The following is a 22,030-nucleotide window of genomic DNA, read 5'->3' as shown; positions in this document are numbered from 1 at the left end:
TGGGTTAACCGTCTTAACACGGAGCCCCGCCAGAAGCATAGAAAGCGTATAGATTAACTTTAGTCTGGCAGCCCGCCAACAGCGTAGCCTACGTTTTCTAGGCTTTATATTCTTTAATCCATGTTTTGATCGGATCGCATCGATAGCCGTCTCTCGTTAGCATCCCTGTTTAAAGTGTGACCGTGGCCATTTTGAAGATGTGCGCGCATCCACGTGCGTTCTATGTGCTGCTTCCAATGGCCTGTATCTCCAAATCGGCGCAATGAATGTCGTTTCTGGTGAAAACGAGTTTTTAGCGGCCGACGGCAGGCGCTGCTGTGATACTCGTGGTCGGGTTTTTTTCTGCACCGAGCGAGAGAACAACAACGGGTCAAGACACCACACACAGCATTAAGTCATCGTAACACCCGGTTACGGATATTTGGCTCTTCAAAATAAGGGTTGAAAGGGGAAAAAACCTTGGCAATGCGGGATAAATAGATGAATTGATCCTGGCGGGCTCCGTGTTAAAGAACTGGTAAAGTCATCACTGTTTAATGTACTGTAAAGTGTAATCTGCCAACTGTTCATTACTCCACAGTCCACATTGATCTATGGCCTTAAAACTGCAGCGTTATAAAAACACTGGAGCCTTCCTGGCTCATGTTATGCTACTGCAGACGTCTTTCTTTTCTACTGCCAGTCTCTCTTCACTGCTGTAACCTTTGCCAAAAAAATAAGAATATTTAAAAAAATATATGTAACATGTTATATGTTAAATATATATTTTTAAATATTCAGTTCATTTTTATTTTCAAGTTTATTATGTTTACGTAATTCTGAAGCACATCATATTCCTTAACACATTTTGATTCTAAAAATGTCTTCTACATCCTGACAGTTTTCTGAAAAAGCTATGTTTCTATGTCAGTCGTTCTTCGATTTTTCAAAAATAGCAGGCCTACAAGCTCGTAGCGCGCCACTCGGTGGCGCGCTATGAGCTTGTAGATCTGCTATTTTTCAATAGCTAAAGCATAACTGTGAACTGCCCATTCTTTCAAAAATAGATACAAATGCAGTGCACTCAACTGTAGGATTTAGTCAAACATTGCATTTGTGTGCATGTTTGTGTTGTTTAGACAAATTCAGAAACGGGTCTCATGGTCGCAGCAAACGTATTTCCTGTAGGCGGAGACGACATTATCTGTGGTGTAAACTCGCAGGTCTTCTACTACAGGGGTTCTCAACCCGTGGGTCGCGACCCCTCGGGGGGTCGCCAAATTATTTTAGGGGGTCCCCAAATTATTTAAAAAAAAAAAAAAAAAAAAAAAGATTTTTTTAAATTTTTATTTTCACTATTTTTGTGTAGCAGACCTACAAGCTCGTAGCGCGCCACCGAGTGGCGCGCTACGAGCTTGTAGGTCTGCTATTTTTGAAAAATCGAAAAAAAGGGGAAAAAAAGGGGTTTTTTATTTTTTTATTTTTCCCAAAAGGGCACATTGCCAAAAGGGCAGGGGGTGCTCTAGCACCCCCTAGTGTCTATCTGTGCACGCCACTGGTGGGATCCATTACCTCTCAATGGCCAGTTCTTTGTTGGAGGTCTGCTGAACGTAGATGACCAGTTTCTTGCTCATGCCCGCACGCAGCTTGAAACTCTGCTTGTCTTTGTCTTTGGCCACGGCACTGAAAACAAAAAAAATACCAGTTTCTCATAAGCCTGTTTGTAATACGCTCAACAGTAAGAATAAAACAATACAAAGCAGATGGACACATCATTGAAGTTAAGTTTGGAGCTTCCCAAAACATTTTCACACCATCCAATCCACCCGTGGAAGTACTTTTGTGTACTTTTTGTGCAATACATGCAAATTATTACAAATAGTAAAGTGCAGAGAATATCTGTGGTCAAACAAATAGTGCATTCAATTCTATTTAAAATAAATTGATCGTGAATTGCCTTAAGATTATGTCAAGTATTAACATTACACACTTAAGAAGTATACATTGATTGGTTGCATTTGATCAGTCTTTTTTTTAATTCATTAATACATTGTCCTGTACCATATACAGTAGGTCGGGTTCCCCAATAGGTGGGAGTGCCCCCTTGTGGCCCCTGGAAGAATTAAAAAAAAAAAAAAAAAAAGTTTGTTTTGTTTCGTTTTGGGGGAGTGTCCCAGATATAAATGGTATTAAATGCGGGTCAGTAGCCTATGCATGTCAAACTGGGCACCCCCTCAAGGACCACTGGTGGTCCCCGGACCACTGGTTGAGAACAATTTTTAATTCATTAATGAAAAAACAAAAAACCCAATTTTTCGCGCGTGCGGACTCGGCTCCCAGCCTGGTTCCCTAGTCAAAATATGGCCCTCAAGGAAAATGAATTGGGGAACCCTGCAGTAGGATATGGCAAATGGCCTGTATTTATATTGTGCTATTCTTGTCTTATTCTTCGTCTCAGTCATGCGCTCAAGGCGGATCTGTCCGATAAAGTTTGCAGGATTGGCCCATTTTGAACAAAAAGCCTCAAATCATGAACGCAGTGTGCAATTTACGTGAAATCTTTCACACACTTTCCTACTAGGCTGAGGAATATATCCCACCCTTTTCACATTGGCCTATTATAGCGCCACCAGGAGGCCACAACCGGACCTGGCTTGGTGGAGGACCTGTGCCCCCGAGGGGCACTTTTTCTAGTTCATCATGAAATTAACATGACTGAAAATCGAAAATGTAGAAAATGCCTTAAATGTAATACAGCAGGCTACTTGCCTGAGGTTGGAAAATATCACCCTCTATGAATATGAAATATGAACACTCAAGAAAGAAAAGATGTTTATATAAATTAATAAACAAACTAACATTATACAATCTATTGACTTGATTGACTAAAATCAGGATTTAACCTTAAGCATTATGTTATACTTTAGCTATTGGAAAAATAGCAGATTGACAAGCTCATAGAGCTTGTCAATCTGCTATTGTCAATCTGCTATTGACAAGCAGGCACAGAGTGCCGTGCTACAAGCTTGTAGATCTGCTATTTTTGAAAAATCGCGAAAATGCGTAATTTTTTACTAAAATCTTTGCTTCTGGGGGTCCCTGGAAGAACATATTCAGGCCAAATTCAGATCATTTGGGGTCCTTGACATGAAATAGTTTGAGAACCACTGATATAGAAACATAGGGTTTTTCAGAAAACTAATCCTGATTTAAAAAGACATTTGTAGAATCTGGTCTCAGGTCTAAAATGGGTTAGGCAAAATTCAGTTCATTTTTTTTTCCTTTCTTCAAGTTTATTATGTTTACGTAATTCTGAAGCACATCATATTCCTTAATCCATTGAGACCTGGAACGCATCCATGTCACGTTAGCGTTTAACCACATTAACCATTAACCCATTTTGGGGGCGGGAACCCCTTTTGGTGTTTTAAACATTATGTTATAATTTAGCTATTGAAAAATAGCAGATCTACAAGCTCATAGCGCGCCACCGAGTGGCGCGCTATGAACTTGTAGGTCTGCTATTTTTGAAAAATCGTTAAAATGTGCCTCAAATCTTTCCGAAAATTGTCATGATTTAGAAAACTTTTTTTTTTTTTAATTTCGACGTCAGGCCTGAATGGGTTAACAGGAACACAATGTTTCTCATGCTACAGTGCGTCTCTGCTCGCATGCCAGGAGGAGCTGCACGTTTTAGAATGCAGAAAATAATCAACGAATAACTAATGAGCAGGAAATGTGCATTTGCTAAAAATAATCCCCCCATCGTGTGTTTTTCTTTTTTTTTGTGGTTGTTTTCCCAAACAAGCCGAGGATTTTAGCTCATGTGGGTCGAACTGGTGGAAGTTGTTGAGTAAGACAGGAGGGGGGCGATCTAAATATAGAGACATGGGTTGCAGAGCTCTCTCTCTCTCTCTCTCTCTCTCTCTCTCTCTTGCTAATGGCTAAATGAGAGATAGATTTCTTATCTGCCTCACTTTATTATTTATTTATTTAAAGGTATATTCAGTGATTTGACTTAATTCAAATATCACTTATTTTTTCTTTTTTCCTGGATAATCCTCCCTACTATAGAGTGTGCTGACCATATAAGGAGTTCCTCCCTGTCCCCAGTGAGCCCCTGGGGTCAAAAAACCCTAGTTTCAGTTTTGGTGGCGGGTGGCAAAACCTTCATCCAATCAGGATGAGTGGGGCCTTCCTCCAATCATGATCGAGTTGGGGCGGGCCTTGGTGCACATGCTGTTGGCCTGTTGCACTTCCCCCCACTGTAGAGCGTGCATGTGCACATTTTGTTACCGGGGCGGACTGTGTGGTTTTCCAAATCACCCAAATCACTGAATGCTCCTTTAACCTGCACTTGAACCCCAGGATGCATATTCTGAAAGGAACATTAATTTTGAAAAAGCAGATCTACAAGCTCAAAACGATTGGTGTTGCAACGTGTTTTTGAGTTCGTAGATCGGCTATTTTTTTGGTGAAGAGATTTGCTGTAGATTAGTATAGAAGAGGGCCATTCAGGACGGGAACCGCTTTTGGTGTTTTAAGCATCATGTTATACTTTAGCTATTTCAAAAAATAGCAGCTCTACACGCTTGTAGCGTGGCACTCGGTGCCGCGCTATGAGCTTGTAGAGCTGCTATTTTTGGAAAAATCATGAAAATGTGGCGCAATCTTTTGAATGCATATTTTTTCAGAGCGAACGTTTTTAACTCAAATCGTTGCTTCTGGGCGGTCCCTGGAATGATCACAATCATTTTCAGACGGGGGTCGGCGGCCAAATACATATATTTTTGGGGGTCCTTGACATGATAATGTTTGAGAACGACACAGAAACATGAGGTTTTTCAGAAACGTTTGAAGACATTTTTTTTTAATCGAACTTAGGTCTACATGGGTTAAGTGGTTAAATAAAAAATGACACGTGTACTGGACCGAGCACGGCGAAAGATATTTTAACTTTTTTGCTTATTTACTTTTTCTTTGTTTTTGTTCTGTAATCTGTGTTTACTTTACTGCCTTGTTTAAGGCAGGTATATAAGTGATATGTTTTCATTAAAACAAAAAGTATTTTGTTAAAAGGTTAAATCACTATATTCTGGTCTCCATGTCTCTCCAGCTCTATGACCCTAGATAATCATTATATAAAATAAAATACAATAATATCGGAGGGTCCTGGCACACAAAAAGTTTGAGAAATACTGCCTTAGGTCTAACGGGGTTAGCGTGCGTGCGTGCGTGCGTGCGTGCGTGCGTGCGTGCGTGCGTGCGTGCGTGCGTGCGTGCGTGCGTGCGTGCGTGCGTGCGTGTCACCTGAAAGTGCCCTTCCCATCGTCCTCTCGGACCTCGAGGCTGACAGTGAAGGTGAACAGGTCACTGTCCGGGGTGAGGGGAGCCGCCAGCTGAGACGGTATCAGGGTCTTCTTAGCGGAGCGCCGGAACGCTGTGGCAAAGCTGTACAGTATCCTGCTGACCTGTAGAAATTTTGATTTTAGTTTTAGTCATAGTCTCTTGAATAGTTTTCACGTTTTAGTCGCATTTTAACATATTTTCAGATGGGGGTCGGCGGCCAATTACAGATATTTTTGGGGGTCCTTGACATGAAAATGTTTGAGCACCACTGACACAGAAACATAGGGTTATTCAGAAAACTGTCAGGATTTAGAAGGCATTTGTAGAATCTTTTCTCAGGTCTAAATAGGTTAACATGCCTTAACGTGCCTTTTTCAGAGCATGTTTATTCTAAAGATCAAATCAATGAATTGTGTTCCTTCCTGCTTGGATCCTGCGTGGATCAATGGAAACAAGGTAGTATACTTTTAAGTTCTTATATAAATATTATTCTCTATGTCATTTTCATAAATAAGCACTTCAAAATGTTGCAGTTATGCAATTGTATAATCACTTCTACAAGACACGCACACTATGCACGCACGCGCGCGCGCGCACACACACACACACACACGCGCACACACACATGCACACGCACAGTTCCCTCCAAAACACCTTTCAAGTCTTTTCAGTGGAGCTACTGTATACAATCAGTTTAGTACCACAATAATATACCTGCATATATTATATGAAATGTGTGGGAATGTGGAAGCACAGAAGAAGTCAGCAGTTCCTCACAAATGTAATCAAAATGACAATGATTGAGTCTGATGGACGACATCCCTGTACGTTACACAACCATTGTTTGAAGGCTCCGACTTACAGTATAACCCATTTTGACCTGGGAACGATTCTATAAATGTCTTCCAAATCCTGACAGTTTTCTGAAAAAGCTATGTTTCTGTGTCAGTCGTTCTTCGATTTTTCAAAAATAGCAGACCTACAAGCTCGTAGCGCGCCACTCGGTGGCACGCTATGAGCTTGTAGATCTGCTATTTTTCAATAGCTAAAGCATAACATAATGCTAACACCAAAAGGGGTTCCCGCCCAAAATGGGATAAGGATAATAGGCTGAGAGTGTGAGTGAAGACATACCGTTTCTATTGGCACTGAACTAAAGTGAGTGAGAGAGTGTGTGTGTCTGTGTGTCTGTTGGGAAATTGCATTGTACAGCTTACTCTTTTACACTATTATTCACTAATACTCTCTTTCGCACGCACGCCACACCACACCACACCACACCACAACACACACACACACACACACACACACACACACACACACACACACACACACACACACACACACACACACACACACACACACACACACACACACACACACACACACACAGAGAGCCTGAGTCAAATCAGAGCTGGGGGGGCAAGTGACTGTAAGACGGTGTCGGGGAAAACTGCTGTTATCGATAAATGACAATATTCTTCTTTTGCTTTCTATTAAGAGACCAAAACTAAAACAGCCCGTCCCTTGTCCTTGAACAATGCCCCTGCTTTGTTTTTCGGTTGGACTCGGAAACGTTAGGGGGAATCCTAGCGACCACATGGGGTTATTTTGTGGTGTTGAGGACATAAAAACCCTCTATTCTTAGAGAAACAAACGTTGAGTTCCAACTGTACTTGTGAGTTTAACATGGTTTAACGTTGTTTAAAACACAATCAGCGCCGGGATGTCTTTCAAAATAGAAGCTCGGGGTGCCGGGAAGATATGGCCGCTTTTACTCTTTGGTTGGTTGGTTACGTCATCGTCACTTTGTCCGCGACAAAGCCGGTTTTTCATTAAGTCGTTACAAAACGGCGAATTAAACATAACCCAAATAGCGGGTTTAGCGTATTTAGCGCAGAGATAGGATGGAATAAATGCCGTGTATGGCGGGTTATTAACCCATTCAGGCCTGACGTCGAAATTTTAAAAAAAAAGTTTTCTAAATCATGAAAATTTTCGGAAAGATTTTAACGATTTTTCAAAAATAGCAGACCTACAAGTTCATAGCGCGCCACTCGGTGGCGCGCTATGAGCTTGTAGATCTGCTATTTTTCAATAGCTAAATTATAACATAATGTTTAAAACACCAAAAGGGGTTCCCGCCCAAAATGGGTTAATGGTTAATGTGGTTAAATGCTAACGTGACATGGATGTGTTCCAGGTCTCAATGGATTAATAACCAAATAAATGTATATGTCATGGAGCAGAACATTATTTTGCGATATACATTTCTACTTATGAATGTATTTGTTTATTTAGACGGGACAATGCATATACATTAATTGCATTACATTAATGCAAGGTAAAATGCACCGGATTTTGCACAAAAAAAAAGCTAATTCTCATCCGCAGCCTCCACTTAAGAACATAACACACTCTACCAGCAAGTAGATGTAGAGGTGCAAATCTTTGAATATATATTCTTTCAGAGCGAACGTTTTTAACTCATATCTTTGCTTCTGAAAATATGCTTACATCTGAAAACATATTTTCAGATGTGTCTGTAATTCTACCCCAGAACTAGCCTACTGTCGCATATTTGCATCTCGTTAGGCTATTCATTCAGATTCTCAGAAGAAACATTTCTCAGCTGAGCTCAATCAGCTCATCAGCAGCGGCGATCATTAGGCTACGTATCCAAACTATCCATTGTGTGTGCGTGTGTGTGTATGTGTGTGCATGTGTGCGTGCGTGCATGCGTGTCTGTGTGAACGGGTTCGTTCATGGTCACGGCAAAGTATCGGCTCTCATGAACAAATCACCCGCGAGTTAACAGACATTAAGAAACTTCCTTTTGCTGTCACATAGTGTCTCATTGATGCAGGCCTTTCCCAAGGCAGTGCTGGAAAAAGTACTCACCATTTTTTTACTTAAGTAAAAAAGTATCAATACTGCAATATAGAACTACTCTGTTAAAAGCCCGGAATTCAAAATGTACTCGAGTAACAGTATTGACATCAAAATGTACTTAAAGTACCAAAAGTATAAGTACTCATTATGCAAAATGTATCATTTCAAGTTTTACAATGTATCAAAATCTTTTGAAAATAGCAGATCTACAAGCTCACAATGCGTCGCATCGCGACGCATTGAGAGGTTGTAGATCGGCTATTTTCAAATGCCTTAAATGCACATAGGGCTGAAGTGTTTCGTAATGATAAAATCAAAAAGTTTTCAAATAATTTTAGTGGAGCAAAAGTACAATATTTGCATCAGAGATGTAGTGGAGTAGAAGTGAAAGTATTGGACATTGGAAATACTCGAGTGAAGTACAAATACCTCAACATTGTACTTAAGTACAGTACTTAAGTACATGCACTTAGTTACTTTAGAACCACTGACTGGAACCATGTTATGGACGAGTCCAGCTCATTGGAGCCTTCCTGAAAACGGCCCAACTCTAGATCAGAAGCTAGGTGGGGTGGCTCCTCCGACATCATCTTCACAAATACGGCCAACGTCAGGGACCCTGGGAGGTCTGGCACAGCCAGGGAGGGAGAGTAGAGACGAGTGCTTTGATTTATCACTCCAAGAATGGGGTGCTGGGAAAACAAAGCTACCGCGAACATTGCATGTAATCTGGTGGTAACCACCGCCAAGATCTGCTGTTTTCGAAGAAAAGGGAAAAAAAGTTTGAAAAAGATACGACAAGATTTTGAATATTTTCACCCGTAAAAATCACCCGTGCTGCAGGTTATAAGTCACCCGTGCTGCGGGTTATAAATCACCCGTGCTGCAGGTTATAAGTCACCAGTGCTGCAGGTTATAAGTCACCAGTGCTGCAGGTTATAAGTCACCAGTGCTGCAGGTTATAAGTCACCAGTGCTGCAGGTTATAAATCACCCGTGCTGCAGGTTATAAGTCACCAGTGCTGCAGGTTATAAGTCACCCGTGCTGCAGGTTATAAGTCACCAGTGCTGCAGGTTATAAGTCACCCGTGCTGCAGGTTATAAGTCACCAGTGCTGCAGGTTATAAGTCACCAGTGCTGCAGGTTATAAGTCACCAGTGCTGCAGGTTATAAATCACCCGTGCTGCAGGTTATAAGTCACCCGTGCTGCGGGTTATAAGTCACCCGTGCTGCGGGTTATAAGTCACCCGTGCTGCGGGTTATAAATCACCCGTGCTGCGGGTTATAAGTCACCCGTGCTGCAGGTTATAAGTCACCCGTGCTGCGGGTTATAAGTCACCCGTGCTGCGGGTTATAAATCACCCGTGCTGCGGGTTATAAATCACACGTGCTGCGGGTTATAAGTCACCCGTGCTGCGGGTTATAAATCACCCGTGCTGCGGGTTATAAATCACCCGTGCTGCGGGTTATAAATCACCCGTGCTGCAGGTTATAAATCACCCGTGCTGCGGGTTATAAATCACCCGTGCTGCGGGTTATAAGTCACCCGTGCTGCGGGTTATAAATCACCCGTGCTGCGGGTTATAAATCACCCGTGCTGCGGGTTATAAATCACCCGTGGCTTCCTGTGAGGTCATGGTTTGGGGGAGGGTGTCTGACTCATGGTGTGTCTGACTGGGGGGGGTTCTTGACAAGAAAACATTAAAGGGGGGGGGGTGCTGAAGTGGACATTCTCATCAAGTGGACTCCTTCCTTCTTCTCCACTTCCTCATTCTCATCAAGTGGACTCCTTCCTTCTTCTCCACTTCCTCATTCTCATCAAGTGGACTCCTTCCTTCTTCTCCACTTCCTCATTCTCATCAAGTGGACTCCTTCCTTCTTCTCCACTTCCTCATTCTCATCAAGTGGACTCCTTCTTCTCCACTTCCTCAGCATTTCTGCTGGTTAAAGGATGTAAGGTGGCCTTACACTAGCCGATTTTTTTCAATCTGAAACCTGATAGCACCACACACTACAGGATAATCGGAGCGGGGCAGAGCAAATATCAAACATTCTTGATGTTGATCGGGCCGATCCCGATCGCGCTTTGAGCGGCCCCGAGCAGATCGATTGAGTCAGGCACCCCCCGAGCGTCAAAAAATGCCCGATTATCGGCTAGTGTAAGGCCACCTTAAGTGATGAAAAAAATAAGACTTTTTTTGTTTTAAAGTGAGGTGGAGGTGCAGACCTAGACATGAACACAGGAGAACCATGGGGGCAAACACTGAGCACGCAGCTCTGCGTGCTTATAGTGCTGTGGAGAACTCAGGAGGTCAAGATGAGTTGAGGTGATGGGGGGGGGGGGGGGGGGGTGCGTGCATGGGTGTACGTGAGGTGATGTGGGGGGGTGCATGTGAGGTGATGTGGGGGGGGGGGGGGTGCGTGCATGGGTGTATGTGAGGTGATGTGGGGGGGGGGGGGGGTGCGTGCATGGGTGTATGTGAGGTGATGTGGGGGGGGGGGGGGGGGTGCGTGCATGGGTGTACGTGAGGTGATGTGGGGGGGGGGGGGGGGGGTGCGTGCATGGGTGTATGTGAGGTGATGTGGGGGGGGGGGGGGGTGCGTGCATGGGTGTACGTGAGGTGATGTGTGGGGGGGGGGGGGGTGCGTGCATGGGTGTATGTGAGGTGATGTGGGGGGGGGGGGGGTGCGTGCATGGGTGTATGTGAGGTGATGTGTGGGGGGGGTGCGTGCATGGGTGTATGTGAGGTGATGTGGGGGGGGGGGGGGGTGTGCGTGCATGGGTGTATGTGGGATGATGGGGGGGGGGGTGCGTGCATGGGTGTATGTGAGGTGAGGTGGGGGGGGGTGCGTGCATGGGTGTACGTGAGGTGATGGGGGGGGGGGTGCGTGCATGGGTGTATGTGCGGTGATGTGGGGGGGGGGGGGGGGGTGCATGGGTGTATGTGCGGTGATGGGGTGGGGTGCGTGCATGGGTGTACGTGAGGTGATGTGGGGGGGGGGGGGGGGGGTGCATGGGTGTATGTGCGGTGATGTGGGGGGGGGGGGGGGGCGTGCATGGGTGTACGTGAGGTGATGTGGGGGGGGGGGGGGGGGGCGTGCATGGGTGTATGTGCGGTGATGTGGGGGGGGGGGGGGGGGCGTGCATGGGTGTATGTGCGGTGATGTGGGGGGGAGGCTTTCAGGCAGCTTGTTATTCTTGCTGTGACCGAGGACTGTAATGAAGAGCTATTGCTCCCCCTATTGTTCACTACCGGAACGGCAGCCACATTGTTAACTGTAATGTGTGTGTGTGTGTGTGTGTGTGTGTGTGTGTGTGTGTGAGGTGTGTACGTGTGTGTGCGTGTGTGTGTGCGTGTGTGTGCGTGCACGCGTGTGTGCGTGTGTGCGCGTGTGCGCGTGTGTGTGCGTGTGTGTGCGTGCACGTGTGTGTGTGTGTGTGCGTGCGTGTGCGCGTGTGCGTGTGTGTCTATGATGTGAAGCCATCAGTCATAAGTCATAAGAGGCCTAGTGAACACATTGCAATCACCTGCAGGTGTGCCAACAGCCGTGTTGTTTTGGGCAGCAAATGTTGAGTTTTGGTTTTAGTCATAGTCTCTTGAATAGAAGTAATACAATCTTTTGATATTTGATATAACACATAAAAATGAGAATTTTCCCAATTTCTTTGGCATCCATTGTTAGGTATGCCCACATGATGACCACGGATATGGTCTAAACGTGTGAAAAACCTATTTTTCATTTCACTACACCTTGACACCCATTTCTAAAACGATTCTAAAATCCTTTTCTGACAAACCTATGTTTCTGTCAGCGGTGCTCAACCTTTTTCATGTCAAGGACCCTCAGAATTATCTGAATTTGGCCGCGGCGCCGACCCCCATCTGAAAACATGTTCCAGGGACCTCCCAGAAGCAAAGATTTGAGTTAAAAACGTATATATTCAATTGAAAATATTATATCTTTGAAAATATTCAAATATAATATTCAAAAATAATTCACATTTTCACTATTTTTCAAAAATGGCAGATTTACAAGCTGTGAGCTATGAGCTTGTAGATCTGCTATTTTTCCCAACAGCTAAAGTATAATATAATGCTCAACCCATTTAAACCTGAGGACGATTCTAAAAATGTCTTCTGAATCCTGACAGTTTTCTGAAAATCCCATGTTTCTGTGTCAGTGGTTCTCAAACATTTTCATGTCAAGGACCCCCAAGATTATATGTAATTGGCCGCCGACCCCCATCTGAAAATATGCTGTTCCAGGGACTCCCCCAGAAGCAAAGATTTGAGTTAATAACATTCGCTCTAAAAGAATACATATATTCAAAGATTTGCCCCGCATTTTCACGAATAGCAGACCTACAAGCTCGTAGCGCGGCACTCGGTGCCGCGCTACGAGATTGCAGATCTGCTATTTTTCCAATAGCTAAAGTACAATATAATGCCTAAAACACCAAAAGGGGGTTCCCGCCCCCAAAATGGGTTAAAACTCTAAAAAAAGGGGGTTCTTCCCGTCCTGAACAGATTAAAAAAATAACGAATTCAATCCTTACCGCCTCTTGGATTTGGCAACGGAAAGCGTGGATCCTGAAGATCTCGGCGTTGAAGTGGCTCTCGGTGAAGGCGAAGCAGTCGCTCTCGGGCGTGCCGTCGTGGCCGCGCACGCAGAACAGGATCTTATAGATGGGGTAGTTGGCGATCTCCGTGCTGGTAGCCGGGTCCAGCAGCCTGGGGAGGGAATTCAAGGAAAGTGTTGTTTTTGGCAGCAAATTTAGATTTTAGTTTTAGTCATAGTCTTTGGAATGAAACTTAATTTAGTTTTTGTCATATTTTAGTCACCTGGAATGTTTTAGTGTTAGTCTAGTTTTAGTCGACTAAATGTCATAGGATTTCAGTCGACTAAATCAACTGTTAATTTAGTCGATGCAACTAATTGCAAAATGACTTATACTGGATCTCGTGTCCACTAGTCCCTTCCTAACATTTTAGTCTAGTTTTTATCTGTTGACTAAATTGTCAATACATTTAGTCTTAGTTTTAGTCATAATAGCTTAGTTTTCATTTAGTTTCCATTTCGTTTCTGTCAGTGAAAAAAGGTAGTCGACGAACATTTCGTCGTCTTAGTTTTTAGTCGACAAAAAACAATGCCCCGTATAGGGCATTCACTTCTAGTCATTTTTACTAGTTGACTAGTTGCCTAGTTTACTAGTCGACTAGTCGACTAGTTGTTTAGCTACCTATTATGTATATATATATATATATATATATTTTTTTTAAATACATATTTGTACATTTAAAAACGGTGTACATTGGTGACTTTAACTATAATCTACCTGATCTTGAGGCCTACAAAATCAGAAAAACAATAAAAAAAATAAAAAGTCAACTAGTAGCAACAAGGTTGACTAGTGGATTTACTAGTCGACTAGTAAACTAGTCGACTAGTTGCTTAATGCCCTAGCCCCGTACCTGACGGTGCCTTCAGACACGCCTGGTACGGACAGCGTGACGTCCAGGGGCACTTGGCACTGCCCTCGGAGGATGCTCATCATGCGAAGGGCCTCCACCTCGCTGCGAGGGGCGTTGACGGAGGCACAGCCCAGGTAGGTCAGCTGACTGAACACCACGCTGTCCTCGTCCGGGAAGGGAGACCCGGGGCTGCCTTCTGACGAGGACTCGTCAGCTGCAGAGTGGGGGAGAGATAGACAGTGTTGTTTTTGGCAGCGAATTTTGATTTTAGTCATATAGTCTCTTTTCATTTAGTTTTAGTCACATTTTAGTCACCTGGAATGTCTTAGTGTTAGTCTAGTTTTAGTCGACTAAATGTCGTAACATTTTAGTCACCTGGAATGTCTTAGGCCCTCATTTATCAATTGAGTGTAAAATCTGCCCCAAATTCGAGTGTAGGTTTCGTAGTACACCCACGTCGGGTCGGCATTTACAAAGTGATCGCAGACAGCTGATCCTTCCTAATTTCATTCCTAGCAGTAATAAATGTGACGGCTGAAATCAATCTGGCACGCCCTGTGAAATCAAGCCTCGCCCTCGTTTTTGCGACATGAACAACTGCAATACGACCTGGAAACCATGTGGATACAGGAAAAACGTACTGCCCGCCTCACCCCCCTCTCTCATACACACACACACACACACACACACACACACACACGCAACTTGCAAGCCCAACTAACTGGTGTGTTGTATCTTAAATAAATAAAGAACGAACACATTGCATGAATTAAATAATTCCCTCTCACCTGTTTCCCTCTCACCTCGCTTGCCTTTCTGTCATGTCCACGCACGCACGCACGCACGCACGCACCTCAAGGCTACATGACACATCGCATCGCCATGAATGGAATACGTTTGTAGGCCTATAATAATTTTACCCATTCGTGCGCAGTGCACGGCGAAGGCGATCAGTGAGACTGCGCACTGCTGTGATAAGTCCTGTGGGTGAGTCAGTGATGCCTGCATGAGAGATAGGCTACCATGTCGTCAAGTCAAGGCAGTCATAATCAACGTTTATGGAGTGATTTGATCATTGATGAACGAATCATAAACATATGGATGAAGGTTTGCATGTGTGCCGGTATGTGCTGGCCTGGGCTGGCGACGCACGCCGTGGCCCCGTCCTCCCGACCCCCGAAAATGATCTCGCTTTTATCTGAACTGTCAAAGCGCTTATTTAAATGGTGAATGATTAAGCCCCTTACGCCTATAGCCTGCTACAATTGCAAATAGGCAAGCTGTATGATTGTCATTGTCACTTGGAAATAAAGGCGTGCAGTCCATGTGCCTTTTTTTTAATAATATCACAGTGATTCTATAGGCATCTGATGTCACGCTCATGCCGCATGCGATGCGCTCCCAAATCATCTCACAAGTGCGCTCGCATAACAAGGCCAGTAAAGCACTGTTTGATTAAGCACAAACTAATACATTGTAAACATGTTATATTGTTTTTAATTGCGCGATTTTAATTACTTGTAAAGTTGGAAATCTCTCTTTTTTTTTTTCTTTTTTTTTTTTTACATGTATATACATACAGTTATATTAACATTTTAGGAGTGAAAACATATGTTTAGATGCCTGTGACAGCGTGTCAGCAGTTCAGACAATGCTGCTCCGCTGTTCTACGACAGAAAAACAGGTGAGGACAAAGCGTACGACAGCTCCCGACCAGACGTGATTTTTGTCCTGGCTCAAGTTCAAATTCATGCTTTGGCGCAAATCGTAAATGCCGAAAATTGCGGTAATTTCGGCGTACACCCATATTTTGGCGTACGCACGGTTGATAAATGAGGGCCTTAATGTCTTAATGTCCTAGTCAGAAAAATAGGTATTTCAGAAAACTCAGAATATTTTTTTTTTTTTTTCGACATCAGGCCTAAATGGGTTAAAAGAAATAATACAGATGAATACGCCCTAAACAATCCTCCTGCCTGATGCAGAATGCGGAGAGAGTAGCAGTTTGTAGTAGTTTGGGGGGGGGGGGGGGGGGGGGGGGGGCTTTCGCCTTTATTTTATATTTTATATGGAGGGACAGACAGTAGGCTGACAGGAAATGGGGAGAAAGATGGGGGGGGAAGACATGCAGTAAAGGCCGTCGGGATCGGGAGTCGAACCCGACGGCACACTGCCAGACTGGATTACCAGCCAAGGTGCCTGGACCACTGAGCCATGGCCCAGGCCGCAAGGTTTAGTTCTGACATCAGCACTAAACACGGGTCACGTTACAGAGAAGAGAGGAAGGAAAACACTTGTATCGTGTTTTGAGGAATTGTACAAACTGGGGAATGTGCTGCTAGATGATATAAAAATGCCCAATGCTAATGTTAAAACTAAAAGAAAATACGCTGCTACGGTTAGAAACTATGGAACTTTAACAACAAACAAACAAACAAACATACAAAGCAAAAAAATAGGAATGAAAAAGTGAACTTGTCCGGAGGATACAAGCAAAAGGATCAACTTATTCCACTCAGAGAAAACATACAGTATTCATCTAAATAAAGTGCATCATTATTGACTGATGCACATTGATAAATGAATTCCTTCCGTTTAGGTGTCCAAACCCTATACTTAGTTAATAACCGGGGTCACCCTCCTTTTTGGGGACCCCCTGGAATGATAGTTTGGAACCAAATGGACCCTTATGGGTCTGTAACTCTGAGAGTGTACAAATGTACACTCTCAGAGTTAAATTACCCGGTAGCATTGATGGGGGGGGGGGGGGGTTCCCAGAGATAGAAATGCCGTTAAATGGGGGGGGGGGGGGGGGGGGTCCGTAGACTAATGCATGTCAAACTGAGGGTCCTTGAAATTAAACGGGTTGAGAATCACTGCTAGAGCTGTAAAAAAAAATGCTGCCACACTACACCACTACTCACCCCACAAAAAACACCACGCCACACAAAACAACTCACCTCGGTATGACCTCTCGTTCGACTCGCTCTCCTGGGCCGTCTGGACGGGCAGCACCATGTCCAGTTTGGGCGGCGGCGGCGGGGGTGGTGGTGGTGGTGTGCTCAGAGGGTCCGTGCCGGGCGGCACGGCTGACGCTGCACTGGAAGAAAGGCCACGGTGGTCCCCCCCTCCCCCACCCCCTCCCCCTCCTCCTCCCCCTGCACCGCTGAGATGGTCCGGTCCTCCCGCGGCTGGTCCCACCGCCGTCGGCGGCCCACCGGTGTCACCGGCGCCGCTGGCTACCGACGGATCCATCAGGACGTCCTCCAACTCTCTCTGCAGCTGCTGCTCACTGCCGTTGCCCACGATCTGACGCACGCGCACGCAGACGCACACACGCACGCACACACGCACACACACACACCAGTGGTGGAAAAAGTACTCAATTGTTTTACTTAAGTAAAAAAAGTACCAATAGTGCAATTTTAGAAACACTTTGTTACGAGTAAAAGTTACGGAATTGAAAATGTACTTGAGGGAAAGTACAAGTGTCGGCGTCAAAATGTACTTAAAGTACTAAAAGTAAAAGTACTCATTGTGCAGAATGTGCCATTTCACTAGTTCAAAATGTGTACAAAATCTCTTGAAAATAGCAGATCTACAAGCTCAAAATGCGTCGCATTGTGAGCTTGTAGTTCGGCTATTTTCAAATGGCCGAAATGTATAGGGTTGAAGTGGTTAATGTATGTTTTCTAATCAAAATTAAAATCTCCAAAGTAACTAGTAACTAAAGTTTTCAAATAATTGTAGTGGAGTAAAAGTAAAAATTTTGCCTCTGAGATGTAGTGGAGTAGAAGTAAACGTTTTGGGAATTGGAAATACTCAAGTAAAGTACAAATACCTCAAAATTGTACTTAAGTAAAAGTTACTTTCCACCACTGACACACACGTATGTAGAACAAGGCATTATGTGCACGACGACGAGCGCACAGTCTCACGCACACACACACAAACTAAGAAAAGTAATAGGAACATTATTGACAAGTGAAAACATGTACACAAACACATTAACAGCATACACACACACACACACACACGGTAGACTTAATAAACCAAGATCACTAGCCTACCTTTAATCAGCTGCAGTGATTTACATAATAGTGATTTTACAGTAGCTATAATGTACACAGATTTGAGATTTCACTAAGTGAAAGTACATTACAAGCCGTGTCAATCATCTAACTTGGCTGTTTGTAGAAGAGTTAAAACATCCATAGCCTTTATTGCACAGGTGTTTTAAAGAAAGGTGTTATTATGTGAGGAAATATTAGTGATTAATTAGGAAAAGTGGAAGTGATTTCATGTTCTATACCTGGGCTGCGTGTTCCAAAACTACCCCTGGCTGCAATCAATCAAGCAATCTTAAGGGTTGATTAACCAACAAGCCATATATAAAAGACCTGCCTGCTTTATATTAGGCAGCAGCCTGGCTTGAGGCAGACAATGCCAGGAAACGGCAGACTCAACCTGCAGAGGGCACCAAAGAGGCAACAAGCTGGACAGAAGGACTTTACTACACTAGCATGGAAATAGATTCTCTACCCTTTCTGCACATGTCTGCAGAGCCTCATCGTCTACTGGGAATTCCATGAACCCAGAAATGGTGATTAATGTAAACTTCTATGATAGAAATGTTATCTATAGGCCTAATGGACGAAATTCAGCCTGGTTGCTTAAAGTTGCACGTTGAGCAATTTGAGTTATTAGCATAATATGCTATACACATTAACATCCTATATAAGGCAAAAAACATTTCATCATTCTTTAAGTAGCATGTGGGTTTTCATGATTCTGAATCCATTCCAGACAGACAGACAGACAGACAGAATGACAGACAGACAGACAGACAGACAGACAGACAGACAGACAGACAGACAGACAGACAGACAGACAGACAGACAGACAGACCGCCTCTACTTCACAACGACTGCGTTGGACAAACATGAAACTTTCAGGACACCTGGGCATTTATTTGGTCCCTTCTAGGCCTTCATAGATGATCAGATCACATGTCTGTTACATGTCAGATTACATACCCCCGATTTATATTGGGTCCATTTGGGTTTGTTGTAGTGTGTGTGTGCGCGCACGTGCGTGGGTGGGTGGGTGCATGCGTGAGTGTGCGTGCGTGCGTGTGACAGTGTGTGCTGCAATCGTGTGTGTGCATGTGCTTTCTAAAAAATTATCGAAATGCCGTAACGACAATTTAAAAAGGAACTTAAAAAGATGTTTCCTTCCTACTAGTTGTAAACTTAAGGCAACAGTAGATTCTACAACGAGTCCATAATGGAAAGAATGAGCATTCTGTTTCAAAAGCTCCGGGGAGGCCTTTGTTGAACTTGATATCAGGTCTGGCTAAACCTTGGGGCAGTGGGTGGGTAGCGCTACACCAGTGGTCCCCAAAAGGACCCCCAAATTGACTCTAATTAGCCCCGCGGACCCCCCATTTGAAGAGATAATGGCAGGGACTGCCCATAAGAGAAGATTTGTATGGCTCTAGCAGTGATTCTCAACCATTTTAATTTCAAGGACCCCCAGTATGACATGCATTAGTGTACGGACCCCCCATTTAATGGCATTTCTACCTCTGGGACCCTCGATTTATATTGTAAAATCAAAGTTAATTTAACTCAGAGAGTGTACAAATGGAACCAAATGGACCCATTTGGTTCCATTTGTACACTCTCTGAGTTACAGACCCATAAGGGTCCATTTGGTTCCAAACCATCATTTAGCTGGGGAAGCCCCTGGAACTCCCTCAAGGACCCCGGACCCCACTTTGGGAACCACTGCGCTACACTACTGTGAAAGGGTCTATTACTATAGGATCACAGAGACAACAGAGTACAATGGGGCTAGCGACGGGCCAATCAACAGAGTACAATGGGGCTAGCGACGGGCCAATCAACAGAGTACAGTGGGGCTAGCGACGGCCAATCACTCAACACAGCCAATCAAAAATACAAAAAGGGCACGAATCACAGACAGAATCACCACGGTATATCACATCACAGACAAAGCGAGAACAGAGCTAAGAGCAAAGAACTAGAGACAATGAAAGGGGGAAAAAGGAGAACCCAGTAAAGCCTGAGTTAAGCCAGATTTATACTTTGTCGTACCACAGCGTGAGTGAGCTGCCTTTGTACATCTGCCATTTTCAGCCATGTGCGACAGAGTATGAATTGAGCGTTACACTTTGTCACATGATGGGTGTCGTTCGGCATAAATGACTGATTCTTCAAAGCGACACGATGCACTGTCGTTGCTCACTTCAAAGTCAAGTTATTTAAGCTGGACAAGACCTCAGTGCAACAAAGTTTAAATAAGGCTTTAAGAGAGACAGAGAGAGAAAGAGAAGGATAGATAGAGAGAGAGAGAAAGAGAGAGAGAGAACAGACTGACCTTAAAGCTGACCCCTTCCTCAGAAATCACCTGCATAACAAACAACAAGTTTAGACACACTGACCGGACCGCTCGCTGACTGGATGGACTGGACTGACTGGAGGGAGAGGACATGTGCAGCGAATGTGCTTTTTATGAGAACCAAAGTATGATGTCTGAATGGGACATAATATGTCAGTGAATGGGGTGGTTTATTCACCACGATGTCCGTACAGGAAGAATGAATGAAATGTCTATGTTCCTATAATGGAAGTCGCATAAAATCATGGCTACGCTTTAGCTACAGTACAAACAAACCGTTCCTGTCATCCGTCTACAGAATTACTAGTACAGTATGTGTGATCAATAGTTCAATACGTGCTATTCTTATTCATTTTCTGAAAGTAACAGATTAAAACACATTTGTTTTAATGCAATTTGAAATTGCCACAACTTTTAATCTCCTGATGCCATCGACTGGCAGCTTCCAACAGTCACAGACTCTGAAATGAATTTCCCCAACAAATATTAATGGTGAGGTCAAATGGACACTATATGAACATGTGAGCTACTGTATCTAGTTAAAGGAAATGTGAGAACATTTAGAACTGGTAAAAGAGAGAGGAGAGGGGAGGGGAGGGGAGAGGAGAGGGGAGGAGAGGGGAGGGGAGGGGAGGGGAGGGGAGGGGAGGGGAGAGGAGAGAGGAGAGGAGAGGAGAGGAGAGGAGAGGAGAGGAGAGGGAGAGGGGGAGGGGAGGGGAGGGGAGGGGAGGGGAGAGGAGAGGGAGAGGAGAGGGGAGGGGAGGGGAGGGGAGGGGAGGGGAGAGGGGAGAGGAGAGGAGAGGAGAGGAGAGGAGAGGAGAGGAGAGGAGAGGAGAGGAGAGGAGAGGAGAGGAGAGGAGAGGAGAGGAGAGGAGAGGGGAGGGGAGGGGAGGGGAGGGGAGGGGAGGGGAGGGGAGAGGAGAGGGGAGAGGAGAGGAGAGGAGAGGAGAGGAGAGGAGAGGAGAGGAGAGGGAGAGGGGGAGGGGAGGGGAGGGGAGGGGAGAGGAGAGGAGAGGGAGAGGGGGAGGGGAGGGGAGGGGAGGGGAGGGGAGAGGGGAGGGGAGGGGAGGGAGAGGAGAGGAGAGGAGAGGAGAGGAGAGGAGAGGAGAGGAGAGGAGAGGAGAGGAGAGGAGAGGAGAGGAGAGGAGAGGAGAGGAGAGGGAATCCATAAGGGACTGACACAGGATAAAGGCTAGTAAATGTGTCTTCACTCACTCGGTGTGAAAAGGCAAATCTGCGCCACTCAAAACTCTTTTCTCTGACAAGGGGTTGATGCCACCGACTAGGATGACATACTGTAAAATCACCCAAAACTAATAATATTGTTTAAGCGATAGCACCCAAGAGGGAGTGTTTTATTGCAAATCAAATCCCAGCTCTGTCAAAGGCATGATCTAAAAGACAAAACATTAAATGTTGTAAATAATGCTTTTATGCAAGCGTTTTTTTATTATAATGTAATTCATATTGCGAATTAAACACAGAGATATCCCATTTTACTTCAAATAAAATGTATTTTTGCCCTGTTTACGTGCATTGCTAAGCAACTCTGAGCTATTCTATGGCAAACAATACATGGCTTACTGCCAATCTTATTCCAGAAGCAACTCTTTCATAATGAGCAATATCTGCTAACAGATACTGTAGCAGCACCAAGCATAATTAACATATAATATTATCTTATTATATTCTTTTATATCTCCATCAAAATCATAGCTTCCCCCGGCCAGCCCTTACAAAATTATGTACATGTTAATTATAAACGATGGAAAACAATTCTGCACCTATAAGATGACACAAACATACCCACTGAAACCCAATATTTGGAAGGCCGGAGTCCCTCAAGGCTCTATAATAGTAACATTTCTGTTTCTGCTCTAGATTATTCAATATCTTTGCTGAAAATAGCCAATC

At 44.3% G+C, this 22,030-nt stretch overlaps 1 protein-coding gene across 2 annotated transcripts in view; it reads right to left on the bottom strand.

Annotated features, from left to right (window-relative positions):
- rabgap1 (RAB GTPase activating protein 1) overlaps nt 1-22,030 on the bottom strand; it is a 155,918-nt gene that overhangs the window by 108,352 nt on the left and 25,536 nt on the right. For both annotated transcript variants that reach the window (XM_079523705.1, XM_079523704.1), the window contains exons 3-8: nt 20,096-20,125; nt 16,654-17,002; nt 13,694-13,907; nt 12,778-12,952; nt 5,290-5,450; nt 1,552-1,662 (exon numbers count right to left, since the gene is read on the bottom strand). In XM_079523705.1, the coding sequence (XP_079379831.1) occupies nt 1,552-1,662; nt 5,290-5,450; nt 12,778-12,952; nt 13,694-13,907; nt 16,654-17,002; nt 20,096-20,125 (1,040 nt within the window). The remainder of the gene's footprint in view (nt 1-1,551; nt 1,663-5,289; nt 5,451-12,777; nt 12,953-13,693; nt 13,908-16,653; nt 17,003-20,095; nt 20,126-22,030) is intronic.

This window comes from Electrona antarctica (genome assembly GCF_951216825.1).
Source record: "Electrona antarctica genome assembly, chromosome: 16".
In the NCBI taxonomy this organism is placed as follows: Eukaryota; Metazoa; Chordata; class Actinopteri; order Myctophiformes; family Myctophidae; genus Electrona; species Electrona antarctica.
The sequence above is the reverse complement of the archived record's forward strand: the minus strand, read 5'-3'. Positions and strand labels throughout refer to the sequence as shown.